General features: G+C 40.0%; 3 protein-coding genes across 3 annotated transcripts in view; 1 reads left to right on the top strand and 2 right to left on the bottom strand.

Annotated features, from left to right (window-relative positions):
• slc41a2b (solute carrier family 41 member 2b) overlaps positions 1–1,940 on the top strand; it is a 66,658-nt gene extending 64,718 nt beyond the window's left edge. Inside the window, exon 17 of the transcript XR_008906724.1 lies at positions 1,808–1,940. The gene's annotated coding sequence lies outside the window, so the exon portion shown is untranslated. The remainder of the gene's footprint in view (positions 1–1,807) is intronic.
• Positions 116–5,726, bottom strand: hcfc2 (host cell factor C2). Its single transcript, XM_056748390.1, has 15 exons — positions 5,458–5,726; positions 5,114–5,262; positions 4,846–5,006; positions 4,564–4,772; positions 4,210–4,294; positions 3,889–3,995; positions 3,462–3,689; positions 3,180–3,368; positions 2,902–2,972; positions 2,561–2,654; positions 2,285–2,316; positions 2,058–2,198; positions 1,788–1,973; positions 1,418–1,709; positions 116–1,198 (listed from the first exon to the last, which is right to left on the bottom strand). Exons 1-15 carry the CDS (start codon positions 5,615–5,617, stop codon positions 1,119–1,121), a joined length of 2,184 nt encoding a protein of 727 aa, XP_056604368.1. The 5' UTR covers positions 5,618–5,726; the 3' UTR covers positions 116–1,118.
• Positions 5,727–9,615: 3,889 nt separating this feature from the next.
• On the bottom strand, positions 9,616–13,381 carry avpr1ab (arginine vasopressin receptor 1Ab). Its single transcript, XM_056748392.1, has 2 exons — positions 11,612–13,381; positions 9,616–10,923 (listed from the first exon to the last, which is right to left on the bottom strand). Exons 1-2 carry the CDS (start codon positions 12,585–12,587, stop codon positions 10,514–10,516), a joined length of 1,386 nt encoding a protein of 461 aa, XP_056604370.1. The 5' UTR covers positions 12,588–13,381; the 3' UTR covers positions 9,616–10,513.
• Between the last annotated feature and the right edge of the window lie 78 nt (positions 13,382–13,459).

Raw genomic sequence — 13,459 nt, 5'->3', positions numbered from 1 at the left:
TTAAAATTATTCATATAAATGTTTTATATTTTAACTAATGTTTTAACTGTTTCTCCAACAGTACTTATGTTTTAAGTAAGTTTTAGCCTAATAGACAAAAAAGCCATCATGGAAATGGATGCTGAATACTTTATTAGCAAAACACTGAAACAAATACATAAAAATGTAAATAATTCAAACTGACTGGTGGACTCAAAATGACAAACATAACATCTAGGCCGGGAACGGATTCAGCACTGAAAACATTGTAAGTTTCAGCGGATGTACAAGCCTGGCCCAAAGTCTGTATGGTTATTATGTAACAATTTATGTTCTATTTAATTTATATGAATATTTTATTGCATTTTAATTAGATTAAGTTGAACCTACTCAACAAATTGATTCTTTGCGAAGGTCTACCAGACATTTCAGCAACATTCTGAGCAAGTTATTTGTAATTCTGCTTATATAGGTGGTTTCAATGTTAATCAGGTGACTAAAATGACTGTAGGTATCTTTTCAAACGTGTTAATGAAACATTTCAAATATAATCAACTATATAAATGTAGAAATGCACTTGAAAAGAAGCCTCTCTATTTTGATGGATTATACTGATGGAATTTAAACGTTATGCAAACTTTACGGCTAATCCTATAAATGGCAAACATTTCTCATTGAAAATACGTTGTAATCATGTACAGTTATGAGGCACAGGAAGAATGGTTTTTAGTTATGCTATTATAGTATGTCTTGGTTAGGAGTTCTAAGAGGGCTTTTATAATACATGTATATATAAAAAGGCAAGAAGGCAACACTGGGGATGTTTGTGATTAAACTACAGCCTATGCAAATAAGAAGGGATTGGAAGTGGCTCATTTTGCAAGATTAGGATTTTACACTCCGAAACCAGATTTGGGATTTCAAAACATTCCAATGCCGCCTGTCACATGCGATTGTCACAACTCGCAAAAAAGAAAATATGTACAACAGTGAATCTTGATATAAAAATAAGTGTAAATGTACATTTTACAGCGATGGTCCATTTATGATACAAAGACAGTACGAGCAGTGGACATTGAGGTAAGATCCGGTTCAGTCATTATAGGTTTTGGAGAGTGCAAAAAGATGCATGTCAGAGTTCACTTGCAGGTGGTATCAGGCTCAGCCAATGAAGAAGCGGAGTCTGGCTGCGTCACTGACGATTTGATTTTGCTCGTGTCTGTCGGATGAAACATTTAGCTGTTAGGATTGTATTGCATGTTGTGTTTTATATGACATTGCACTGTAATACACAATACATTCCCTAGGGGATGTCGCAAAACATTTATGTCGAGAGTTTATATGAGATGATTACGATTTTTACTGTAATATATTTAAAACTTTATTCTATTGGCAGCTGAGGATCAATTCTTTTAGACCAAATGAAATGCATGCGTACCTTGCAGCCAGCGGATCTGAGTTGCCGGACCGTATCCCTGATCGTTCTTAGCAGCGATGCGGAAGACTATAGCGGGACGTGCCGAACAATCGATGTGTGCGTTGTTCAACTGGGCTTCGCTGACTAAGCACGATGTCTTAGTACCACGATAGATTCGGATGAATGCCAGCTCGCCGGTTCTCTCTGTATTGTTCCCTTTACTCTTCCTCACAGCTAAGTACATTGAATACTCCAGGATTTTCCCAGATAGAGAGGTGGGAGGCTCCCAGGCGATATGGACGGAGTCAGAATCCTAAAAGAGAATTATGGCAAAGTGTATAAATGCCTTTAAAGAAATGTTTTGTAATCAAACGGAACAGTTATACTTTACCTTGGTGATTTTGACAGCAGATGGCGCTCCGGGAAATCCAGGTTGGCAAGTCTTAAACTCACTGACTGGACTGAAGTCACCCAAACCACAGCTGTTCAGTCCGGCCACCCTGAGTCTGTATGTTACTCCCGAGGCTAATTCCTGCTTCTCACGCCCTGTAAAACTACGAGGACCAGGCAGCTTCCACTATAAGACAGGAACACAGGTGAGCTATTGACATAAACACGCACATTCCGTCGTTTTAATAGAAGAATACAATTGTGGACGGACCTTACTGTCGGCCTGGTTTTGATCGGACAGAATGGATACAAAGTCACCATCCTCAGACGGCAGGAAGTAGTGTGTAACCTCACAAAACAGTGTTTTAAACACTCCCACGTCAAACCACACCGAGTCCTCTGTATTCTCAGGCTGTAAGGGTACAGAAAGAAACGTGTCGTGGTGTTTTAAGGAGTGTTAAAGGGTAGACAGGCACAGAAAAGAACATTAGTTCTTACGTGTTGGGTTGGGATGGGTAAGGTGTCTCGTTCTGCAAATAAGAAAAACAGCGGGAGAGACGTGTTTTAATCACTAGATTCACTTTCATCCAACAGACCAAAGCAAACATGATAAAACTGCCCTTATTCTCATCACTTGGCATCAGTCGCCTTTTTGATTTTTAGTGCGCACAAAGAATTCCTCATCAAACCTATTTGACTGATGTCAGCATCGAAAAACCTCTGCATGATGATAGACCGAGGGAAAGAATACAAGAGAAAAAAACATTTACATACCAGACTGTGTCGTAGGCGATACATCAGAACTAAGGTCAGACTCTCCTGGGGCTCGGACGTCCTTACCCGTCTCTTTCGCCTTCAAAAGGCTTCCCTGAAATGTTATTGAAAAGCAGGACATATGATCGCTTAGCTTTCTCTTAGCAAGCACAGATGTTACTTGTTTTGATTTCACTAAAACATGCAGAAAACTCTGCCCTGACATGGGTTGGCACTCCATCCAGGGTGTATCCTGCCTTGATGCCCGATGACTCCTGAGATAGGCGCAGGCTCCCCGTGACCCGAGGTAGTTCGGATAAAGCGGTAGAAAATGGATGGATGGATGGATGCAGAAAACTCACCTGTAATGAAGAGTCTCTCTCCTCTGCACCTTTGGCGTCTCCACTTACAGTGTTCTTAAGTTGCTGGGAGTCTGGAAAGATGATAGACAATGAAGTGAGTATTCATTATTTCATTAGATAAGGAACCTCTAATGCATGTGCTGTACATTTCTTTTAAATTGATTTCCACAGTTTGCATTAATAGTGTCTGAATATCACATGATATCAACAGTTAATACGGCATTTTTAATGTTAAGTGGGTGTATAGTAATAAGCTAGCTTTGCTTAGTAACACACACATTTCTGTGCGGGGTCTTTTCCATCTCCTGGGTCTGTTAGAGGAGTCGATTTGGATGGGGACCTGGGAGAAGTGATGGGCTGCACTTGAAGCAAATAACATTCGGCTGCAGGTAGAGGGCGCCAGGCAACATGCAGCATATTGATTGTAGACTTCACAAGGAACACAGCACCAGGAGTGGAAGGCTTCTCTACACACACACACAAACAGTACATCAACACACAAAACGGATATACTGTAATTAGCAGCCATCTCCTTCCACCTTGTTGTTGGCATCTCTCACCTGTCTCCAGGTACCACAGATCATTGCAGCAGACCTGGTAGTTATTGCACTTTCTGTATCCATCTCGTCCGCTCCAGATGTACAGACGAGTGGCGACAGCTGCCGCACAGTGGCCGGCTCGTGGTTTCGGGCAATGGGCAGTGCCCTCTCCCTCATCCACTGACACCACAGCTGTTTCTGATCCATTCTGATGTTCTTCCTGAGTCAGGTTGTGCCATGTCAGCGTGTCTACAGTAAGCAAAACATCACAAAAGAAGGCATTGAACCAATTAGTTTGGTTAGCTGTAGTAGTACAAAAGTAAAAAAATAATAATCTTGACTTGTTTTGTGATAAGATTAGTTTTTAGGCAAAAGTCGCGCCCATGTATTTAAAATGACAAATTTTGATGTCTATTTTGTAACAGGAAGAAAGTAGGAGGAGTCGTACCAAGGTTTAGAATGGAAAGAGAGTTGGTGCAGATCCATTTTACTCCATCGGTAGAGAGCATGTCCTCCGCATCTCCAACAGGAACCCAGCCTCCAAATACGTACAACCTACAACATGAAAGAGGACAATGCTAAGGAAACCTGAGGTGGGAGGTAAAATACACAAAGGTAAAAAAAAAAGGACACTGTTCACTTATCAAAATATTGCATTGACCACTGAAAAAAATTAAGAACAATCAATGTTGTTGAGAAGTACACACTAGTGAGAGAGAGGAAGATGACAATAGGCTTGATGTAAGAAAAAATAAAGTTGCATCATTACTTGTTTCCAATCACATTGGAGGTGTGCAGACTTCTGGGTAACGGGAGTTCCCCTCTGGTTGGAGGTAATGTCCAGGTCATAGTTTCTAAAAGAGAGAAAAACATTACATTTACATTTATGCATTTGGCAGACGCTTCTATCCAAAGCGACTTACATTGCTTTATCCTTTACATTTTACAAAGGTATTTGCAATCCCCTGGGATCGAACCCACAACCTTGCGCTGTTAACGCAATGCTCTTACCACTGAGGTACAAAATAACATAATCTTGCAACGAAAAAAATGACTGCGCCAAATGACAACTATATAAACCGATCCAGAACAAGCGCCTCAGTTTTTCCTAAAAAAAACTTACCAAGGTCTAGCTGCCACAAATCATTCAATCTGTGCCCACACATGCCCCCAAAAACATAGAGCTTTGGGGAGCTGCCACCCTTGCCAGTGTACACCACAGAACTGTGGGATTCTCTGGCTGACGGTCCTCCGCCTTTGGTTTCCGGAACGTTCCATCCTTTCACCCCGGATTGGGCCTGTAGCTCTAGTTCATAAAAGTCATCCAGGTACCTGCAGAACGTAAATTATATGAGCATCTGGCTTCCATTTGAAAACACAATTACTTCAATTAAGTAATGTTTACCGTGGCACGTTTCCATTTGGGTCTCCGCTGTCATTGGCCATTCCGCCTAAAAGGTAGCACTTGTTGGCGTGGAGAGTGAAGCTGTGACCAATCCGTGGACACGGGGGATCTGCATTCTTCGGTGGGCGGGGCTTCAGTTTCTTCCATAGCCAACGACTGGCCTGCCAGAGGAAATCAGGGTCAGAAATACTATTATAGTTTACAACATTTCTGATCATGTCAAATAACTGCAAGTCCTTTAGGACAGCAAAGACACAACAACTCTCACCTGCAATTCATAAAGACTGTTTGTATATTGGCCAAATTCAACCATGCCCCCGAACACCAAGATCCGTGTTCCCTCACAGGCAAAGCCATGAGCAGCACAGCCAGGTGGGATATCACCCCGGACTGCTGGTAGGAACCACTGCCTGGTCACTAAAATGAAAAGATGGGCAAACCAAACATCTCCATACATGCATCGTTCAGTGTGTGCATTCATGCGTGCAATATAACGTCACGTGCAATAAGAGACTTGTGAATGTATCTCGATGCACGATGTACACAGATGTTTTAAGCATGTGTTGTTTTTGTACTGTGTGTTATTGATGTAACGGGTTTCCAGTGTCCTACCGGTGTTATAAACATGTAGGTTGGTCGCTATTCCCTCGTTTCCGCCTCCAAACACAATCAGCAGCTCTCGGACGGCTACTGCCCGATGGCCGTGCCTCGCGCGGGCAACAGGTCCAGCGGAAGACTTCATCCTTCTCCACAAAGGACCCTTACTCGCCATTATAGTTTATTTGTGTTTTTCTTCATAAAAGTTTAAATGCATTAAAGAATAGTTAGAGTTAACATGACTGCAGTTAGCAACGCTTCCCCGGGCGAAGAGTCGGCTTGCTATTGGCCGCACTCATGTCACGTGATCTCAACGCGCAGTCTTGACCTATCAGAAACATTTGTGCCTCAAGCACCTCCTATTCGTTTGTACAAAAGCGGTTGGCGCAGTAAAAGTAATTTATAAAATATTCACATTTAAAAACGTTTGACATAAAACTGTTATACACACCAACTCTTGTTGATAGAGTTTTGCTCAAAAGTAAAAAAAAAAAATTGTACACATCGTTCAATTTTTATAGTTCTAAAGTAACGGTATACATTTTTACCTTCACATTTTTGAAAAAAAGAAAGAAAATCGAGTAGAAATAAAATAGAATAGTGATGGTTTTTATGTCAAATAAAAACATAGACCGCACAGTATATGGTTTAAATAGCTACAGGTAATGAAGTTGTAATTACGTTTGTGACGCCTAGAGGTCAGCAAAGTCTATATGAGCTTTCAGAGGACTATATAAACATACCACAACCACATACATCATCTGGAGCAGAGTGGTTTCAGAAACCTATTTAGAAAGTTAGACCCACTCTCAAAATACAATGTATTCCTTAATGAAAGCAATAGACCTTTGCCTGAGGAATATAAGTGGAGGGAATATGGCCTGCGTGATCTATTTAGTCCCAGTTAAAGCTCCCATCATATTGACTTTGTCAGAGTTCTGTCTTTGTGTTTTGTGTCCCAACACAAACCCAATAAGCACTTGTCTTCAACGGTTTGGTGTTGTAGAATCAGTAGTGAAATGTAGCATCTCTCAAGAGATCCAGGAATATGTTTTGTCAATCATAAAACGTTTTACATTTAATAGAGGATTTTTAAAACATCAAAGTTTGCCTATGATGTGACATTAAGACATGCCATCAAGTCCACATTTTGATTTTCTTGAAGGAATTTTTTTTAGTTGACTTAATATCTGGAGTTTTATGTGGGATCGATGAATCAAATAGACTTGAGTTATCAAGACTAAAATAATCTAATTCATTCAGTGCCTTTAAGCAAATAGAAAAGAAGAATTGATGTGATGGGTGATTTGCCTGTATTTGTAGACGGCTTTTGTTTTCTTTTGGATAGGTGACAGCTTGTGTTTCCAACATTTTGACAACTTCTGCTGAAGTGAGAAATGACAAGTTATCTGACAGGCCTTACACAACAACACTTTTGTTTGAATAGAAAGAAGTTACTGAAGTAAAGTGGCATGTTCTAATTATTAAAAATAGAGGTTCCTAAAATGTTTTTTGTAAGGCTATATGGTTCTGTAAAGAGCCTTTAACATACACAGAATCTTATTTTGGTATTTTGTAGTGTACACAAACAAAAATCTGAAATTAAATGGTTCCTGTGTGAAGCTTTTTCAGCTTTATTTAGAGTGTAGCTCACGTCTGAGACAGAAGAAACAGGTGCTCAAAAGAGCAGGAAGACTCCTGATAAACACAGACATCGCTTAGGTGAGGAGAACCGAGCGGCTGTGGAAAAATAAACAAGGGGAGATCAGGTGAATACTAAGATGGAAAAACATTGATGTCGTGCAGGGTGTTGCTGGAGAGAGAATGAATGGAGGCATGTGACGATGGATGAAAAAAAGGTATTTTAGAGAAAGACTTTGAGTTCAGGTGTGTTTAGATTGAATGGGCTCTACAAATCAGAGCGTTGTGATGAGATGGAAGCAAAAGGGGAAAACAGAACAGATGAGGAGAAAGACATGAGAGAGACAGATGTTAGATGATGGAGACGCAGGAAGTTTGAGAGGAAGGCATTAGGAGAGTCGTTGAACATGTATGTAGCGTGTAAGAGGATATGTTACTGTTATGCTTTCATTATTTTGACATTACTTGATGAAAGTCTTTCTATTTTCAAAAAAACGTCCCCGATGCCAAACGCCCTGTTTCCAACAATGCTGGTTCCTTCCTGTCAACCTTGCAAAACAATTTAGCATATTGTGTATCGTAGAGCCAAGCTACAGAACAACAATGAATGCATATCAGTTTTTTTGGGCAAAGGTTCTTTTGTAACCTGCTGTTTACAAGTATTTATATAAGGGATGCACTTTAAATTATCGGCCATATCGGTGTCGGCCCATAAATGGTCATTTTTACTGTAATCAGTATCGGCCGATAATAAAATTTACGCCAATATATATTAAAGCCGCCAATATATATTAAAGCCGTAATATATATTAAAGCTGATATATCATTTCCTCTGGTTAAACTACTTCATCTGCACGCTGATATACAGTACAGTACTGTCTTTCTGTCGTGATCATTCACTTAGTGATATTATCAAAACTTTGCTGATGTAGAGACAGTATTTATGTGGTGTATATATATTATTTCAATGTGTAAATTATTGGAACAAAAGCATAGTTGGGATCACACTGCTGTCTGAATGCTTTCTGTCTTGAGACCTGTTTGACATGAGGCAATTGAATTTTTTTTCTGAAAGAACATCTATAATTTGTTTATTAAATAGAAATATACCAGAAAAGTTTGAATGTTAAAGAATTGTTAACTAGTGTAAACTGGGTTTGGAACATGATTTTAAAGAGAACTAATGGTTAGCTTGTTTTCTGTTTGTCCACTTTTTGCCTTTTGTTTCCGTTTAAGGAATTTTATATGAATATTTAGATACTATATATCGGCCAATATATCGATTATCGATTTCCCATGTTAAGAATTATGGGTTATCGTTATCAACCAAAATGTACATATCGGTGCATCCCTAGTTTGTATTGCAGTCCTAGACCTCATAGATCTTATTTTGTATGACACATGATAACAGGGGAACACTTCCTAAATATATACAGTATATCAGTGTTGTGTGCACATTAGCATTTGTATGAGTCCAGTGAGATTATATGCGACAATGTACAGTTCAGTTGATCTGTGTGTGTGTATTTGCTCACGGCTCATTAGAACCTTCCTGCCGGCCCTTTAATATTTGTTTTAAAGTCTGTTAAATTCCACATGCCCCTTACAGTTATTAGATTTTCTGCTTAAAAAAAGCCCAAGAACCCTTACTGTTTGACTCAGTGTCAAGACAGGCTTTACCTGTCCGCAACATTTAGCTTGACAGATGAGCCAGATATTACCTGTGAATTGGGTTACAATCCTGTAATAAAACAGTGATTACTTGGCAGCGGTGTTCAGGTCTCGAGATGAAACCGGCATCACGTGACGGGGTTCTGCAGCTTAGCCAGAATTTGCTTGTTGATAAATCTGGGATTGGGACACTGGGGCTTTTGGGGTCGGCTCTCATTTTAAGCAGATAAGGGGAGAGACGTGGAGAGATTTTCAAACCTCCTCTGGGGTTAAGAAAAGCTCAAATGCTTGCTGAGATTGGAACTGCCTCAAGTGTCCCGCTTGAATCACATTTCTCGGTCTGTCTGTCTCTCACACACACACACACACACGGACGCAAACAATCTCAAAGTATTTGTACTTTAAGCCAGACTTAAAATGTGTGAATGCATTTGCACTAGAACAAAATATGAAACCATGCTGTCAGATGCAGTTTGCTTTTTAATGTTTTACAATACATTTCATATACATTACCGTGACTTAAACGCCCTGTTATAAAACACTGGTCACTGGATGTGGAAAATCCCGCCTACTGATCACAGTAAGACTAAGTTATTTGATCAGTGTCTTTCTTAATGAAAAAGATTTGTCAATTAATTCAGTGTTTATATTTTCAATAATACATGCATTGGATTGGATAGATCATTTTAGGATTTAAGTCCTGATGATCATGTGCGCATTTCACAATTAGACATCATATTGTGCATGCAGGTTTAATCTTATTGTGCATGTAGGTTTGGTTTTCAATGGTGATCTAAATGTGCATGTCTGTGAAGTCAAACACACAAGCATAGACAGGTACTTTTTACAGCCATGTTTTATTTGTTTGGTGATGTGTATATACTGTATATCATCTATATTCACATGTTTATTCTCTTTACATTCTTTTCAACACAACAAAAGTAAAGCCAGTTACGTCAGTGAGCTTTTATACATGTCAATTATATTATATATATTTACATAAGAGAGAACCACACATCACATCATTCTTCAGAGTGCTATTGATTTTGTTTGGTCATGCAGAGACACACATTTAGATACTATAGCTGTAAATAGGGACATTTCTTCACATAATTAAAAGCAATTGTACTTAATATTATAGCCTAACTCTACAAGAAATTCACTTTTTTTTTATTGATTTACCAATTGTAGATGTTCTTAGTGTGCCCAAAGAGAGGTTTGGTCACATTTAGTTTACTTCTGAGAATGTTATGGCCCCAAACGATGTTTACAGTAAATGCAGACACACACACACACACACACACACACACAATACACTCTTTATATCCCGCACAATCAAGAGCTTTATGTCATTGATGTAAACAGATAAAACATTTTTGCCTAAGGAAGGAAGGAAGCATAATTTCCCACCAATATAGGACACATAGAAAGCACAGCAATAAGCGAAATCAAAGTCACAGACTTTAGCTGTAAGAAAAAAGTGCATCACATCAATAATGTGCTGTAAAGTAAAAGTATCATTTATATTATTTAACAAGTTTTACTTATGAAGTTAAAGCATAAATTCATGGTCATCCATTGATGGCAGTCAATAATCCAATCCCATGTACTCTCTCTTAATGGAGCTGTCAATCATTATGAGACAGGCTCTTCCCCCAGTGATGTAAACGTGAAGTAAGAAGAGGAATCTTATCAGACCACATAATGTCGCTGAGCAGTGCACATGGCCATTCAAAACACATTACTACATGTATGAAGTTTAATTGAATGTCTCTTTATCTGGTCCCACCACATGTGGCTCCAAGGAATCCATAAACATGCATTGATTTGGTTTACATGAGCAATCAACGGAAACACATTGACTTGATTTGCAAGAATAGTCCGGCCCTGTAGACTGACTGGAGTTTCGGGAGTTGCACGGCTCCCTGAAAGAATCAAAGCCATCCTTTGCCGTCCGGGCCGTTGCTAACTTGGTCAGAAATGTGTTTTTTCTTATGCTGCTGTCTGAATCCTCTTTTCGGAGCGAGTTCCGGGGTCTGTTACAGCAGGGGAAACATCTTAAAAAGTCGTGGAGGAGGTGGCCGCTAAAGAGCATGTAGATCCAAGGGTTACAGCAGCTGTTAAGACTCGCCAACAAAGCTGAGAGGGTCACAGCAGCGTTTTCAGAATCTTAAAGAAATAAGAAAGGTTACAGGTTTAGAGGTTACATAAACTATCTGCACAGTGTGCCTGAGTATAGAGAGTTCGCGTGTGTACTGTATGTCAAAATCATGATTTCAAAATTGTGATTATCAGATATGTTTGACAATTAAGTATCAGATGAATGTTCCATAGAGCTGGGTCAGAAAGGCAATGGACATAATTGCATGTTTAAATAATACGACCATATGTAGTTTTATCATGCGCGCATCTCTTATGCGTAATTCCCATTAATGTGTTATAGCGCGTCTGGCGACATTACCTGTACTTGCGCCAAATTCCTCATTTTATCATCATTTCACAATATCTGCTGTTTGAATCGATTCGAGTAGGCGACTATGTCTTTAGAAGATTCATGTGTCTTAATAGCCTACATTTTTTTGAAACAGCATTTTGTGCGCGCTATTTACGCACAGATGTTTAGTTGTTTAAAGGAGGTGCTGTGTGGTGGTTTCATAAAGATTTAAAGGTAACAGGTCAGTGACAATATTAATTTTCAGAATTCTGACTTGTATTCATATAATTCATAGAGATACTTGTCCGAATTTAAAGGCACAGATTAATATTTGTAGTATTTTGTACTGCGCGTAGTCATTTTAATACATTTGATTTACATTTAAGAAAAGCACAAGATCTTCGGATGCATGGGGCAACTTACCGTCCCATGAAAAGTTTACATCCCAGACTGACCACATCTGCACGATGAAGAAGGGCGCCCAGCAAACGATATACGCCAACACAATCACGAACGTCATCTTGACCGTTCTCAATTTAGCTCTTGAGATGATAGTGACACTACTGACAGACGCTTTTCCGATCATCCCCTTTTTCGTGTTGTGCGGCGTTCCTCTTTTAGTCTTGCACTTTATGTTCTTCCAAATAGTTTGGCATATGAACCCGTAGCAGATCATGAGAACGATGACAGGGATGAGGAAGATGCCCACGGTGATCCATGAGATGTAGGCACGTATGCCCCATGGCTCGATGAAGTGTCCCCAGCAGTCGTAAACATCCGAGCCGTTCTGAATCTCGCTCAGGGAGAAGATGAAGTATTGAGGCGTGCTGAGCAACAGGCTGCACAGCCAAGTGGACCCGATCATGATGTGTGCGCGCTTGGTGGGCTGCTGAAGGGTCTTCAGCGGGTGACAGATGGCGATGTATCGATCCAGAGTCATCATCACCATCATATAGGTGGACGCGAACATCCCTAGGACTTGGAGATGCTTCACGATCCGACATAGGAAGTCAGGTCCGTAGAATCGAAAGGTGATCTCCCAGCACAGCTGCGGGAGGACCTGAAAGAAAGCCACCACCAGATCCGCGAGGCTCAGGTGCTTGATAAACAGGTGCATGCGCGAGCTCTTCTTCTTGGTGTTGCGCATCGCCAGCAGCACGCTCAGGTTCCCGATCACGGCTACGAGGAAGGTGACGCTCAACACCGTGATCTCTATTTTGGCCACCTCTTCGTTCCGACCGAACGGGTCGATGTCGTTGCTTTGGTTCGACATGGTCGGGTCTGGAAACATGGTCTGGTTCTCGTGCGTAAAATTGCGCGCGTTCTCTCCGTTCCAGAGCATCAGGTATGTGGAGAGGCGCGCGCTTCCCTGGGCTTCATCTCGCACGTATACACTCATGCGTATTGACAACACAAGGGGGATCCCTGCAGTTTTCGGCGTCTTTGACAGTGGAGAACACCGTTGGCTAACTGAAGAATCCGAAAGACAGATTATACTCGGGTACACTGCACAACGAAGCTGCTGAGTAGATGAGCGAAGACCACAACTTGAAGGTTGCCCGACATGTGTTGCATTCCTAAAATCCAGCCCCAGTTACAGGGGTTGGAACTTAAGGGCCGCCCCTGATTTTCTCTGCTCGTGTATACGCCCATGCATGACACAAAAATCTAAAGGTTTTTGCGCGCACGCAGATGTACGTTACATATTCGGTTAATTTATAAATTGCTTTATCAAATCTTTGCAATGTCTATAATATTTATATTAGTGTTTGAAGGAATAAAAAATGCCAAATATCCTTAAGAACAAATGCTTCCTCTTTAAATAAATATTTGAATATCTATTGACAACAGTCATTCTAAAGGAAGCTCAAAAAATTGGTTTGGTTACTATACTGTGTTTGTAGAATATTATAAGAACGGTTTCATACAATATGTACAACTTAAGAAGTGTTTTGGCCAATATTCAAAAATGTACATTTTCAAAAAAGTTGTTGTTCAAAACAGTCAACAGTTTGTGCAATGTGTAGCATCTAAATAATACTTACACAATATGATAATGTTGTCTTAATCTGGTCAACAAGTTATTTAGGGAAAATGAACTGAAATGAAGTCACTTACTTTATATTGAACCCATGCCCAGGTTTCTAGAAATGAATTTGCATTATAGGATATCCCTTACCAAAATTAACCATGTTTTTTTGCAGTACAAGTGTAGTAACCATGGTTTCTGGTGCATTGATTACTTGGAGCTAAACCATGATTTTACTACAG

This window comes from Triplophysa dalaica, chromosome 5 (genome assembly GCF_015846415.1).
Source record: "Triplophysa dalaica isolate WHDGS20190420 chromosome 5, ASM1584641v1, whole genome shotgun sequence".
In the NCBI taxonomy this organism is placed as follows: domain Eukaryota; kingdom Metazoa; phylum Chordata; class Actinopteri; order Cypriniformes; family Nemacheilidae; genus Triplophysa; species Triplophysa dalaica.
The sequence above is the reverse complement of the archived record's forward strand: the minus strand, read 5'-3'. Positions and strand labels throughout refer to the sequence as shown.

Excerpts from the sequence above, each read along its gene's own strand:
- hcfc2 (XM_056748390.1), bottom strand. The coding sequence starts at position 5,617 with ATGGCGAGTAAGGGTCCTTTGTGGAGAAGGATGAAGTCTTCCGCTGGA. Across the intron at positions 2,199-2,284 it reads TACCCATCCCAACCCAACAC|CCTGAGAATACAGAGGACTC; the intron begins GTAAGAACTAAT and ends GTACCCTTACAG. Across the intron at positions 1,199-1,417 it reads TCAGATCCGCTGGCTGCAAG|ACACGAGCAAAATCAAATCG; the intron begins GTACGCATGCAT and ends TTCATCCGACAG.
- avpr1ab (XM_056748392.1), bottom strand. The coding sequence starts at position 12,587 with ATGAGTGTATACGTGCGAGATGAAGCCCAGGGAAGCGCGCGCCTCTCC. Across the intron at positions 10,924-11,611 it reads TGTAAACTTTTCATGGGACG|ATTCTGAAAACGCTGCTGTG; the intron begins GTAAGTTGCCCC and ends TATTTCTTTAAG.